Raw genomic sequence first — 14,434 nt, 5'->3', positions numbered from 1 at the left:
CCTGATAGATGCTCTGACAGCACCTTGGGACTTCAGGATGGCTTACGTGTTTCCACCCTTCCCGTTGCTTCCGCGATTGATTGCCAGAATCAAACAAGAGAGAGCATCAGTGATTCTAATAGCACCTGCGTGGCCACGCAGGACTTGGTATGCAGACCTGGTGGACATGTCATCCTGTCCACCTTGGTCTCTACCTCTGAAACAGGACCTTCTGATACAGGGTCCCTTCAAACATCAAAATCTAACTTCTCTGAAGCTGACTGCTTGGAAATTGAACGCTTGATTTTATCAAGACGTGGGTTTTCTGAGTCGGTTATTGATACCTTAATACAGGCTAGGAAACCTGTTACCAGAAAGATTTACCATAAGATATGGCGTAAATACCTATATTGGTGTGAATCCAAAGGTTACTCTTGGAGTAAGGTTAGGATTCCTAGGATATTGTCTTTTCTACAAGAAGGTTTAGAAAAGGGTTTATCTGCTAGTTCATTAAAGGGACAGATCTCAGCTCTGTCCATTCTGTTACACAAACGTCTGTCAGAAGTTCCTGACGTCCAGGCTTTTTGTCAGGCTTTGACCAGGATTAAGCCTGTGTTTAAAACTGTTGCTCCACCATGGAGTCTAAACCTTGTTCTTAATGTTTTTCAGGGCGTTCCGTTTGAACCCCTTCATTCCATTGATATAAAGTTGTTATCTTGGAAAGTTCTATTTTTAATGGCTATTTCCTCGGCTCGAAGAGTCTCTGAATTATCAGCCTTACATTGTGATTCTCCTTATTTGATTTTTCATTCGGATAAGGTAGTCCTGCGTACTAAACCTGGGTTCTTACCTAAGGTAGTTACTAACAGGAATATCAATCAAGAGATTGTTGTTCCTTCTTTATGCCCATATCCTTCTTCAAAGAAGGAACGTCTACTGCACAACCTGGATGTAGTCCGTGCTCTAAAATTTTACTTACAGGCAACTAAGGAATTTCGACAAACGTCTTCTCTGTTTGTCATTTACTCTGGGCAGAGGAGAGGTCAAAAAGCTTCCGCTACCTCTCTTTCTTTTTGGCTTCGTAGCATAATTCGTTTAGCTTATGAGACTGCTGGACAGCAGCCTCCTGAAAGAATTACAGCTCATTCTACTAGAGCTGTGGCTTCCACTTGGGCCTTCAAGAATGAGGCCTCTGTTGAACAGATTTGCAAGGCTGCAACTTGGTCTTCGCTTCATACTTTTTCCAAATTTTACAAATTTGACACTTTTGCTTCATCGGAGGCTATTTTTTGGAGAAAGGTTCTTCAGGCAGTGGTTCCTTCTGTATAAAGAGCCTGCCTATCCCTCCCGTCATCCGTGTACTTTTGCTTTGGTATTGGTATCCCAGAAGTAATGATGACCCGTGGACTGATCACACTTAACAGAAGAAAACATAATTTATGCTTACCTGATAAATTCCTTTCTTCTGTAGTGTGATCAGTCCACGGCCCGCCCTGTTTTTAAGGCAGGTAAATATTTTTTAATTTATACTCCAGTCACCACTTCACCCTTGGCTTTTCCTTTCTCGTTGGTCCTTGGTCGAATGACTGGGAGTGACGTAGAGGGGAGGAGCTATATGCAGCTCTGCTGGGTGAATCCTCTTGCACTTCCTGTTGGGGAGGAGTAATATCCCAGAAGTAATGATGACCCGTGGACTGATCACACTACAGAAGAAAGGAATTTATCAGGTAAGCATAAATTATGTTTTTTATAATTTTCTCTCTCCCACACCCCACTGGGAGTGTAATTTCTTCTGCTGGCTGTGTGTACACAGCTTTTCAATAGCCAATACTTTCAGCATATGTAGGGATACCACAGGCACAATCAGCCTTTTCAAATGCAGATATAAAGACAAAGGACATATTTTACAAATTTAATACACTTCAGCAGGGAAAATGTAATCATTGGGAAGAAATTAAAGGGAAGGAAAATTGACCTATACCTTTTTTTTTTTTATTTATGTGTAGTAAAATAATTTTGCAGTAAATTTGCATTATTTATTTTGCCCCTCTTCTCTGTAATTGAAGTCTGAAAGTGAGTTTTCCAGTTCTAAGACCTCAAAATGCACATTATGCTTCTCTTGCCCACACATGGCTTGTATCAGTCCCTAATTAGCTGCAGCTGAGATAAGATTACATACTGTAAAATAATTAATATTATCTACAAAATACCACTATACTTAAAGGGACAGTCTACACTAAAATTGTTAGTTTAAAAAGATATGTAACTCCTTTACTACCCATTCCCCTTCTTTGCACAACCAACATTGTTATATTAATATACTTTATAACATTTAAACCTCTAAATTTCTGCCTGTTTCAAAGGCTCTTAATCACATGCTTTTGTATTTGCTTTTCACAACAGGAGACTGCTAGTTCACGCCCGATTAAGTTATTTAAGAATTAAGATTTAGCACAACACAATACTAAATGCAAGTCAATAGATAATAGTCACAGTCATGTTATCAGGGGGCTGTCAGAATATGCTTAGATACAAGGTAATCAGAGGTAATAAGTATATTATTATAACTGTTGGTTATGCAAAACTGGGGAATGTCTAATAAAGGGATTATCTATATTTTAAAACAATAACAATTCTATTGTAGACAATCCCTTTTAAATATTGGCTATTGACAATCTTAAGTGGAAGGTAGCAGATTCAAGAGAAATGTGAGGAAGCATTTTTTTTACAGAAAGAGGGTGGTGGATGCATGGAATAAACTAATTGAGGTGGTAAACACAGACTGTAAAATTCAAAAATGTCTGGGACATGCATAAGGCTTTCCTAAGAAATAAGTAATATTGGGTAGACTTGATGGGCCTTTTTGGTTCTTATCTACCGTCATATTCTATGTTTAAGCTTTTTAATGCATAGAGATGACTGATACTGACATTCTTCCCTTGGCAGTGTTACAAGTGTTCACTCAGCTGCTCAATGTATGCGTGATATGGCTGAACTCTGCCCTCTCTGTAGGAGTCTTTCTGCCTATCCCTCTGTTTTTGGAAAGTCTTAACATGTCCAAGAACAAAGAACAATTGTGTCCAGTTCTGGACCTTAATGCTTTCAAGTTTGCTAAATGCCCATAATTCAATTGGAATCACTTTGTTTTATGTTGAGAGCTATGGTATTGGCCCAGTTTTTTTTTTTGCTTGCCTATCTCCAAAAGGATGTCTATGATTCCAAATGTGAAGATTCGCATCCTGCTTCATGTGTTGCCATTTAGAAAGCAATGTAAAATAAAAATCCAAGTTATTAAAAGATGTCTATTTACTTTGTCACATAGCAGTGTTTTTTTATATTTTAAGGTCTTGATCAGAATGTTCTGCAAATATATATATATATATATATATATATATATATATATATATATATATATATATATATATATATATATATATATATATATATATATATGATTTATTTAAATTGTCTTCTCTATTTATTGTTGCACAGTGTTTACCCCACATATGACTTTGCCTGCCCTATTGTGGACAGCGTGGAGGGAGTATCCCATGCTCTACGTACCACAGAATACCATGACCGGGACGAACAGTTCTACTGGATCATTGATGCTCTGGGTATCAGGAAGCCTTATATTTGGGAATACAGCCGCTTAAACCTCAACAACACTCTACTGTCCAAGAGGAAGCTCACCTGGTTTGTTAATGAAGGCCTTGTGGATGGCTGGTAGGTTGCCAAGCGCTTGAACCTATAGATGCAATTGTAGTTTTAGTGCTATTGGGAGAGTGACATTTTCTTCTTAAATGGAAAGAGTCCACAGCTGCATTCATTACTTTTGGGAAATAAGAACCTGGCCACCAGGAGGAGGCAAAGACAACCCAGCCAAAGGCTTAAATACTCCTCCCACTTACCTCATCCCCCAGTCATTCTTTGCCTTTCGTCCCAGGAGGTTGGCAGAGAAGTGTCAGAATTTTAAATTTTTGTTTTTGTCTCTTATGGACGGTAGTACACTTCGGCATGGGACAGGAGTTTGAAGTAGGTCCTGTCAGTCTCTCAGTGAGGGCTTGGATGAAAGTTAGAGTCCAGAGATGCAGGGAGTTTCTTTCTGCGAAACCATCCCGACTCATATTAACAGCTCCTTCAGCAATTGGCATGGTCTAACTTCGCTCCGCTGCCTGCTTTCTTCTCTCAAGTCCATGGCGGAGGTGATGCTACTATCTGTCACACTTGAAAGGCAGTGTTCCTGCTCCACGGCGTAGATTCCGGTAAGATCGTTTCATTTTACTTCATCAGTGTACTGTAATGTGATTGTTTCCCGAGAGGCTACCACCTTGCGGGTCTAACTTTATAATAAGGGTCTCAGTGAGTCTCTTTTAGTATGTTGAAATTGAGGGTTAATATCTCCTGAGGGGGGGTTATTGATCGGGGGGGGTTTTATACTCATGTTTATGTGATTCAACCTGCTTGTGTGATGTTTACTGGGCTTGTGGTTTGGAACATTTACGCTGCCTTTTTGTTTGGGCACGCTTTTTTTGGACTGTACGGTTCACCTTGTGTTTGGGCGTGGTTCCGTTCCGTTTTTCCATTTCCACATTCCCGACCGTGTGGCAAAGGAAATTTTCTAGTCCGCAAGGGTTTGGTCATAGGAGGTGGTGAGTGCCCCAGCCATTGGGTGTGTCAGGTGCCGTTTTTGTGTTTACTACTTTAGTCCATATTTAAATATCCTCTGTCCAGTTACGGAGGATTCTGATACTGAGACTATTTTGATTTCAGATTCTTTGTCCGGTGGTGAATCCGGAGTGGCCTCGTTGACACCTGTCAACCAGTTTTGTTCCGAATGCCGTTTCTGTGCGCCTGGTTCCTCGGGCTCGGGGAATCAAGGGACTGCTGAGCCATCCGCCTCTGGGGGTCCTGTCCTCCGTGAGGGGAGTTCCTTCATACTTCTACACATGCGGGTAACCCAGTTTGATTCCTCCACGCGGGGTGGCGTGTTCCCCCCGGAGGTTGCAGCACGTTTTCGCTTCCACATAATGTTGGCGAGTCCAGACGTTTATTTGAGAATGTGCTCGTGCCCTATTGTCCTGGGCCTTCCTCCTTGGGGAGGGCCTCTACAGTTCCCTGCTGGTGTAACTGTCCCTGAGTTTTGTGCCTTTTGTTACAGGATTGCGCGCCTTAGCGTGTTGCTCAGACATATTTTTCAGTTATTGAATGACCCTATCCGTTACCAGATACGAGGATTTTTAGTCTGATCATTCGAATGGTGCACCTCATTAGATATGTGGGGATGAAGTAATCTCCTGATTGTCATTTGTTTGAGATCTTTCCCAGTTTTGTAAGCTAGGGCTCAGTTTGGCTGGTCCTGCGGGTAGGACTGTGTCTTTTTGGGCCTTAACCTCCGTGTTGCCTTATATTTTATTTATATCCGATGGGATGCCTTTTATTTGTTTCCTTCGGGAACCTTCTGGGATTGATACTCTTTATTACTTCTTCTGAAGTTTTTTTGGACATCTTAGTCTTATGTTTAATTTGTCTGTTTTCTGTTTTTTCCCCTATGAGGGAGAATTTATGCAGCTTGCCGGTTGGGACCCTAGGTGCAGGCTGGTCCTGTCGGGTTCGTTCGGTCTTGCGGCTGTTCAGACACAAGGGGGTTGTTCTGCTCGGCTGGTTCGGTAGAAGCGCAGAGTGCTCAGGTTTTCATTGTTTTCTATGATTCAACTAAGCATTTGAGAGGACCTGTGGGTCCGTGAGGTGGGAAGGATTCTTTCAGTCCTTATAGCCTTCAGTCATAGATGACCGGGCAGGGGAGTTTTCCGCTGCGTCACTCTGACATCTGATTTCATCAGAACTTAGTTTTCCTCCCCCCATGTGGTGGAGGGTTGAAAGGCTTAATGCCCCTCACCGCAATTGAGCGGTTTGACCTTCATTTTTAGGCCTCTGTATTTTCCCTTTTTGGGGTTGATCCAACAGCTTGTACAGGATAGCTGTCTAGCATGAGGAAGGTTTGCAGTTTCAAACCAGTTGTAGCTCTTAACACCTTGCAGGTGTTCGCGTAAGTTGTTTATAGTCTATCTATATGCAGCTCTTACTCTTTGACGTGTACTGTCTGTCTGAGTTATAGAGACCTTTTGGTCTACTTCCATTGCCCCCGGGTGAGTGGATCTCCTTTTAGGGATCTGTGTTTCCGGGTGATGGTTGTTCCCTGCTGGGACTTTGTTTAGCTCGGGGTTTTCCGGAGCTGGGGCTTAATGCCTTTCTCTTCCTTGTGTCCTCTGCTTGTGCAGAGGTTATAGGGAGACTAGTCCTGCTAGTAGGATTTTTTTGACCTCGAGGTATCCTTGGTTGTCCTGAGGCTCTTAGAAGTATCTTCATACGACTTCTAGCTTTGCTCCTTGGAGCGTTGGACTTTAGCTATGGGTGGTTCCTTCCTTTGGTCGGGGCCTTCGAGTTCTTTCTTTATCCAGAATTTCTGGATATGCTCCCATACCCTTGTGTCTGGCTTTTTGAACAGTTGGGGTGTTTAGTTCTAGGGTAAGGTTTGCCTTGAACTTTTAGGGGCCTGGACCTGTTTTTCTCCCTGAGGCTTCTGGTTGCTGAAGCTTCGCTTGGCCTTTTTCCTGACCCAGCCTTGGGTGATTTTGGAATCTCGGATCTCAGGGCTGGTCGTGGTGTTCCACGGTAGTGTGAACTTGGGCTCTGTCCTTGCTCCATCTACCTAACCTGGTCATGTTTGGCCAGGTTTTCAGAGTATTTTTTACTCTTTGTCACAGAGTAGCCCATGGTTAGCCGTGTGGCTTGAGCCTCAAGGAGGTTGGTTCATACCTAGCTGCTGGCGTTGGATGTCCAATTTCTGGTGCGCCTTAGGGTTGCATTCCCTTGGTCAACTTGCCAGTGTTCCCGTAGATTCCCTGCTCTGCAGGCGAATGGGTTGGCGGTGCCTCTGCTTGGCAAGCTACTTGTAGGGGGTCCTCTTCTAGGACATCCGTGTTGGGAATTTCTCTTCCCATTAGCCGGTGTCTTTGGGCCTTGACAGTTGTTGCCCTTCCGGTATCATCCCTTTTCTTTAGGGGATATTCTCTTCCCTATGGAGATAGAGTCCTTGCTTGGGGCTCCTGCTGGATCGGAGGCGCAAAGGTGTGATTGGTTCCCTCTGGGGTCTTGCTGGCTCAATGCAGACTTGTTGGGCCTTTATTTGATAGATCCATAGGCCTGTGGCCTTGTTGTCTGTTTTCAGAGTCGGGTTGTACTTGTACTCTGTGGGGATGGCTGTGCTATCCTTACGCTCGTTCCTGTACCTTTTTCTGTAATCTTTTGTTCCCCTGTCTTGTATCCCTGAGGCTGGGTCGGTCCAGCTGGGTGTGGGTCTGCAGGTCAGGATGGCCGAGCAGTCTAAGGAACTGTGTTCGGGTCGCAGTTTCCTCTGGATGAGTGAGCTTTGTTGAGTCTATCCTTTTAGCTTTGTCTGCTAGGATATAGATTTTCCTTTCAACTTGCTCTGTTGATGAGGTTTACTCTTCCTTTGGGTTCTGAGGGTATACTCTCCTTTTCGGGGGTGGGGCCTCGATGGAGGTTTTGTGTTCTCCTTCTTACGGACCTGTGTTTAGGTATGGCGACTTAGGTTTGAGGGTTGCTTTTGCGGTCTTTTTCTTGCCTGACTGCTGCTTTTTCCTCGCAAGTACCCTCTGTGTTGTCCTGTTATGGCCTCTGTGTTCTAAAAACTTGGGTTTTTTTCACCTTGGGTGTATTACACACTTTTTCATGGTCGAATACTATGGTATTCTATGGTCTGACACTGGGAGGACTTTACCTCTTCAGTTGCATTCCGTGCTTGCAGGATGTTGGAGAGACGTCTGTTATGTCTCTGTGCCCGGTCTTATCCTGGGTTTTGTTTGGTATAGGCGTGGCCTCCTTGCCCTGTTTGGGCCCCTTTGGGTCTCTGTGAGCTGGGCTCACTCGTGGAGGTGTTCTTTTTGTATTAGGGGACCTTTCGGTTTCCTTGGTTCTCCTTTGCCCTTGCTCCCTCAGGGGTTTCGGCTGGTGTCTCCTTCATTTGTGGAGATGAGCGGTGGGGGACAGTTTGTTGGGCGACGGTGTCTCCTGGAGAATTGTTGGCTCAGTCGAGTCCGTTTGCGGTCTCCAGTTTGGCTTCTGGACTAACTGTGAGTCGGTGTCATTGGGGCTTTTCCTCTTAAAATTTTCTCTGCTTCGAATGAAGCAGGGTTTTTGTTATTGGGTAGAAGTTGAGGCCTGGTGCCCTCGGTATGGGCCGCCTATTGTACCCTCCTGTCTTGGCATTCAGTGTCCTCTATAACTTGGGTATTGGTTTCCCAAAAGTAATGAATGCAGCTTTGGACTCTTTCCATTTAAGAAGTAAAAATATATTATGCTTACCTGATAATTTCCTTTTCTTCTGATGGAAAAAAGTCCACAGCTCCCCACACGTAATTTTAGGGGGGCGTCATATTCTTCTGGCACCTTTCACCCTGATATTTATTCTACTGTTTCTTGTTCCTCGGCAGAATGATTGGGGGATGAGGGGAGTGGGAGGAGTATTTAAGCTTTTGGCTGGGTTGTCTTTGCCTCCTCCTGGTGGCCAGGTTCTTATTTCCCAAAAGTAATGAATGCAGCTGTGGACTCTTTCCATCAGAAGAAAAGGAAATTATCAGGTAAGCATAATTTATTTCACTAATTCCGTAAAACCAATAGGAATTTCTATTTTTTATTATGTTATTTTTATGGCATAGAAGGAAATTCTCACATCTTCAATGCTTTATATAGATTTTATGACTAATTTTTTTAGTGTAATGGGTGTTGGTATTGTAGAAAATGCCTTTTACTGGTTATTACCCTGCAGTTGTTTGTATGTTTTTTTTTAAATTATTTTTTGTTTTATTTATAAAGGTTTGGTTAAGACACGGGTTGACAAATTTGTTTAACATTTAGGAGCCAGTAAGAATATTTAGGAGCCAGGCACACTTTTAGGAGTTAGTGGTATTTGTATATAGATATATAGAGAATAACACAAAAAGTTAGGGGGTTTAATTCTAGGAGCCACTGACTCCCAGGCTCTTGGGTTTGTGGAGCCCTGTGTTAAGATACAGAAGTAGGAGCATGTCCAATGCAACATGTTAGAAATGCAGGGTTTTATACTCTACTTGGTGTTCAGGAAGACTAAAATATAGATTTTGTTTAAAACCACAAATAAAGTAAACTCTGTTGCATATGTTTTTTTTTTTTTTTTTCTTTCTTGTGAAACGGTGAGTCCACGGAATCATCAATTACTGTTGGGAATATCACTCCTGGCCAGCAGGAGGAGGCAAAGAGCACCACAGCAAATCTGATAAATATCATTTTCCTTCCCACAAATTCCAGTCATTCTCTTTTCCTGCGGTGCAAGGAGGTGGTGAAGTTTGTTGGTGTCCGATTATTTTTCTTCCATCAAGTCTTTATTATTTTGAAAGCAGAGTAGGTTTGCCCTGATCTTTCCTGTCAAGAAGGGGGTCTAGCCGTACTCCACGTTAGTCTCTTCAGTAGGGCAGTGGTGGCTTTAAAGCCGTTAGGAACTTGCTATATGGGCCTTGCGTTTTCCTAACATGTTGCTTCCCTGGTATAGAAAGCCTGAGTAGGCTTACTCTGTTTCTTTTTTTTTCACAGGTCTCTGTGAGGAGTGGAATCCTCTATTGCTGGGTGAGCTGTCCTCCTGCCGTACAGCTGGATGTGCAGGTAAGGGCCTTTTGTCTTCTGGGGCTAGGAGGCTGGCACTGATGAGGTTAATTTGAAATGAAGAATCCTGTCTGTTTTAAAGCTGCACTTAAATATGGGACACACAGATCCTTATATAGGATATTTCTGGCAGAGGCAGGCACTGTTTTACATGTGATGGAGACTTAGAGAATTCTCTCTCTATTAAATGAAAGAGGTTGTGTTTTCTTTACTCATATATTATTCAGCTTCAACATTCCACTACGCTAAATTTGCTAATACAGGTTTTAGCGGTGGCTATTAGGAGTGCGCCTTTTCTGGCAGCGTCTTCCTATGGGGCTAGTTTGATATGCATCTCCGTTTCTTGAGGAGACTGTTTGGTGTTTCTGGAGATAGCAGTCAAGAGAGGAAGCGGTTTCCTTACTGGGATACCTTAAACTTTGTGTGGGTTTTACTGTCAGTTTTGTTGCTGACTCCTATACAATATGTTGTTTTCAATTTTGCGGCTGGAGGACGCGCAATGTTAAACTATCTGCGTTTTTTCTCCATGCTGCTCTCATGGCCCCGCCTCCTTCTTAGTGCAGGACGGAGCACCGCCATTTTAGGCTCATTCATGTGTATTGCTATAACTCTGCCTCATTCTCAAACAGCCGGGCTGAGAGCGGAGTCCTTCTGCGTGGATTGTAGCAGTTTTAATTTTCAGTGCAATGTCCGCCTTGAGTTCGAATTAGTGTGTCTGCATAAATCGACCATTGTAGTAGGCTAACGTTTTTTAAGTTTAGCTGAAGGGAGAATCTGCATATGCATCATTTAGTTGAGGTTGTTGCTCATGTCCTGATCTTTCCTTTCTGGGTCACGTATAAGTTTTTCTCTTAAAGAGACAGCCAAGTGAAGTGTATATGTATACACTGAATGTACAGTGTGACTTAATGTACTGAATGTTAAGGAACAGTGTTTCTTAATGTACAGTGTATATGTATCTCCCCCTTTTAATTAAGAGTTTTATTCTCAAGTTCAGATTGTTTTTTTTTTCTAGGCTCCTCTGAATTTCATGGTAACTTATATTAAGTTTTTTTTATTAGAACTATATATCAAGCCCTCTAAATCGTATGTCTCCTAGGATGCTGCTTTTTCGGCTATGCCACAGTTTTCCTTTGTCCCAAGTCACATGCAGTGCCCTGCTGTTCCTCAATCCTCTTGGAGGAGTGTATTTGCCTGTAAATTTTCAGCTACAAGGAAAACGCAAGAGGACATGTTCAAGGTCAGATAGTAAGGTTTTTGTTCCTCCAGTCGGCTGATCTCTATCCTAAGCGGGAGGGAGATTTCAGAAAGTATAATTCCTTCATCTGATGCTGAAGGGATTCCTTTCAGATGTATGCTTTCATACCTCGTGTACAGGTAAAGGAGGTTTTGGCTGCCTGGGCGACTTCAATACTTTTGTCATTGTCAACCTTTGAGAATGTGTGAAATTTATTTTTTCCCTGATGTTCCTTCCTATTTGGAAGGGTTTCTAGAGAACCGTCTGTGGCTCAACACTCGAGTAGTAAGCACAGAGCCATGGGTTCAGATCCGCCGCACAGCCTTGTCGAGCAGAATTCCTCCCAGATCTTTCGTGCTTTTGAACCTTACGGCCACTCCTCCCTGAATGCGCCTGACTTCGGAAGCTAAGCATGGTCAGGCCTGGTTATAACTTTGATGGGAAGCTAGGGATACATTTCTCCTTGTCTCCCTTCCTTTGGGAAATGTTCCTGTTGCTGACTCTATTAAAATGCACAGTGCCCTAGGTAGATGGGAGTTTCTCTTCCTCTTTGGCTCGGAGATCTTCGATCCCTATGGAGGGTGACTGTTTCTTTTCTTTTGGATCAGAAACTGGAGGTTTAGAGGAGTGCCTTGTCTTATTAGACTTGTTGAGCTAGCCGCCGGGCTTTAGGGCTGAAATATGTTCAGCTGAGAAGCCTTTCTGGGGGAGGACACCTTCCTTTAGAATTACACTAAGAGTGTAAGTCTAAAGGAAGATTTTCCTTTTCCTCTTTCTGCCGTCTAATCTAATATTCCTCCCAGGGGCAGATTTCTCCTCCTTGAGTATCTACAGTTCTGGTAGCATGAGAGATCCTGGAACTGGGTTCAGGACCTTCCTCTCCTGGAGTGATGGTTCCGGTTCCAGTCTGGGAACGGGATCTAAGTATTCTCCTCAAGTTTTCTCAGGTTATGTCTTTAAAGGAGTATTTGTTTTCCTACGGTCCAAGAAGGTCCTTTTTCAAACGATCATAGGCCTGAAGAATGTTCCCATAATTGGGATCTTCTCAGGTTTCTGAGTTCGTCTTCCTAGAAAGACTTTTAGGTCTTGGGGTATTAGAAGGGTGTTTTTTCTGAGCTTCATATTTTTCAGGTGTCATCCTTTCTTCAAGAAAACTCTTTCACAAGATCTTGTCCAATCTATTTTTCCTTGGATGGGAAATGAGTCTGGGAAAGAGTTCCCTTTTTCGATCTGCAAGGATGTTTTTATTTGGGCATCTTATTAGATTCTCGATCTCGGAAAAGATTCTTCCAGAGGTCAGATATCAGTGATTTTTTTCCTTTTACCTTCTCTGCAGTTTTCTGTCTGGACAACAGCAAGCTCTATTGGTCCGGTTGATAGATTAGCCAATTTGCAACCTGAAGGTTGGGAGTTTGGATTTAGCTGCAGTTTAATTCCCCTTCATTTTTCAGTGAAATTGGTCTGATTGGTTTTCCTTGGACTTCATTCCCTTTTGGTATTTTCCATAAAATGTAATACATTCGGATAGATCTAGATCGGTCGACAAGAGACTTCTTACCATAGTGTGTTTTTTTCAAAAGTATCCATCTCAGGACACGTGCTTCTGGAGACATTCCCTGGTGATGTAATCGCGGGCGCCAACCTGCAGGGTTGGGAAACAGTCCGGTACTGCGTTTTGCCGCAGGGTTCATGAACTTAGTGTTTGCTTTCCTCCTTATCATTTTGGGGTTAAGAGCGATTTACACTGTTCTGATGGATGGTCTGTCGTCTTTGGCTTGGTTCCAGTTGGACGATATCTCCTCAATGGGTTTTATTTATCACTAGGGGGGAACTCTGAGTTCTTTAGCCATGTAGGAGGTGACGGAGATTGTTCAGTGGGCAGAAGCTCGCTATTGATGGCTGTCATAATCTGGCAGTTAATTAATTTCGGGGAGTGGGAACTTCTTCCGGAGGTATTCTCCAGCTTAACCCTTTAGATGGGGGATGCTGAAGTTGGATCTGATTGCGTCTTGGCTAAATACCAAGCTTCTAAGAGTTCTAGGTCAAGGGTTCCTCAGGCCGCCCTGTTAGATGATCTGGCGGTCCCTTGGGATTCAGGCTGACTTACCTGCTTCATCTGTTTGCTCTCCTTCCACGAGTCATTGCTCATATCTTACAGTAGGGAGTGTCTGTGATTCTAATAGCCCTGCGTGACCTTGCAGGATCTGGCATGCAGGCCTAGAGGAGTTGTTGTTTCTTCCACCTTGAAGGCTACCTCTGAGGGAAGGATCCTCTGATTAGGGTCTTTTCTTTCATCCAAAATCTCGCTTCTCTGAAGCTGACGGTTTAGAGACTGAACATATAGTTAGGTCTGTGCGTTGTTTTTCAAATAGATCATTTGAGACCACGATTCATGCTTATAAGCCTGTTTCTAGAAGGATTTTCATAAGATATGGCATATATATCTTTTGGATGAGAATCCAAGGATTATTCTTGGAGTAGAGTCGGGATTCATTGACTTTTTTTGTCCTTTCTCCAGGATGGTTTGGAGAAGGGTTTTTGACAGCAAGTATCCTGAGGGGTCAGTTGCTGCATTGTCTATTTTGCTACATAAGCAACTAGCGGTCTTCTAGTTGCGCAACCTTTTGGTCAGACCCTGGTCAATTTCAGGCCTGTGTTTACGTTGGTTACTCCCTTGGAGTCTTAACTTGGTTTTTAAGTCTTGCAGTGTGACGACCAAGGTTAACCAACTCTGCGCCAGTCACTTGTTTGGAAAGGGTTATCATTCCCCTTCTACTGTCACTAATCGGTCACAATCTAGCCACGCCAGGCAAGCTTGTGACGTAGTTCAGTGGGTGCAAGGGTTGACAACACTCTCTAGTCTGTATTAGACGTAAAAGAAATGCCAAAAACTCCCCTTTAATGCCACCCACACTAAACTAACACCATAACTAGCTCCAAGCTGCCACCACTTATGATTTATTAAAGGGAAAATCCTAAGGAAAAACCCAGACTTACACATTAACTCTCAGAATACAATTTAGCAGAAAATAACCTAAAATATACAGTTTCTCTACCACCAGTCCCTTTCAGTAACGTGGATCAAATGGTAGACAAAGGCCAAAGCTTAATAAATGAATGATTTATTATGCCAAAAATATTATGCACAATGCATTATTAATAAAAAGTTGTTACAAGTAAAATTAGACAAGCAAACCGTTTTTTAAAATAAAAATAAAATAGAAACCTTATACTGTACTAGTCTTTGTATCTGTGCCAGGGAGGTGGCATGAAGCAATGGGTCCTTACTCTGTAGAACAGCTTCCCTTGTAAGAATGACCCTTTCAGCATTAAAACACATGACACTTATACATTTTTTTCAATAGATCAGGTTGCCTGACCACCCCTTTGCAGGGGCTGGCTGGGAATCCACCTATCTTTTACTACAGTCAATAAACTTTAAGTACCTTTGGCTGACATCAGAGAACACATTATAATTTCTGTTAAATACATCCATTT

General features: G+C 42.8%; 1 protein-coding gene across 1 annotated transcript in view; it reads left to right on the top strand.

The window, feature by feature from the left end:
* The window catches only part of EPRS1 (glutamyl-prolyl-tRNA synthetase 1), a 327,712-nt gene that overhangs the window by 68,981 nt on the left and 244,297 nt on the right, over positions 1–14,434 (top strand). Inside the window, exon 10 of the mRNA XM_053712775.1 lies at positions 3,472–3,705. Within this exon, the coding sequence (XP_053568750.1) occupies positions 3,472–3,705 (234 nt within the window). The remainder of the gene's footprint in view (positions 1–3,471; positions 3,706–14,434) is intronic.

The sequence above is a fragment of the Bombina bombina genome, chromosome 4, assembly GCF_027579735.1.
Source record: "Bombina bombina isolate aBomBom1 chromosome 4, aBomBom1.pri, whole genome shotgun sequence".
In the NCBI taxonomy this organism is placed as follows: domain Eukaryota; kingdom Metazoa; phylum Chordata; class Amphibia; order Anura; family Bombinatoridae; genus Bombina; species Bombina bombina.
This window is presented reverse-complemented; position numbering and strand designations above follow the sequence as displayed.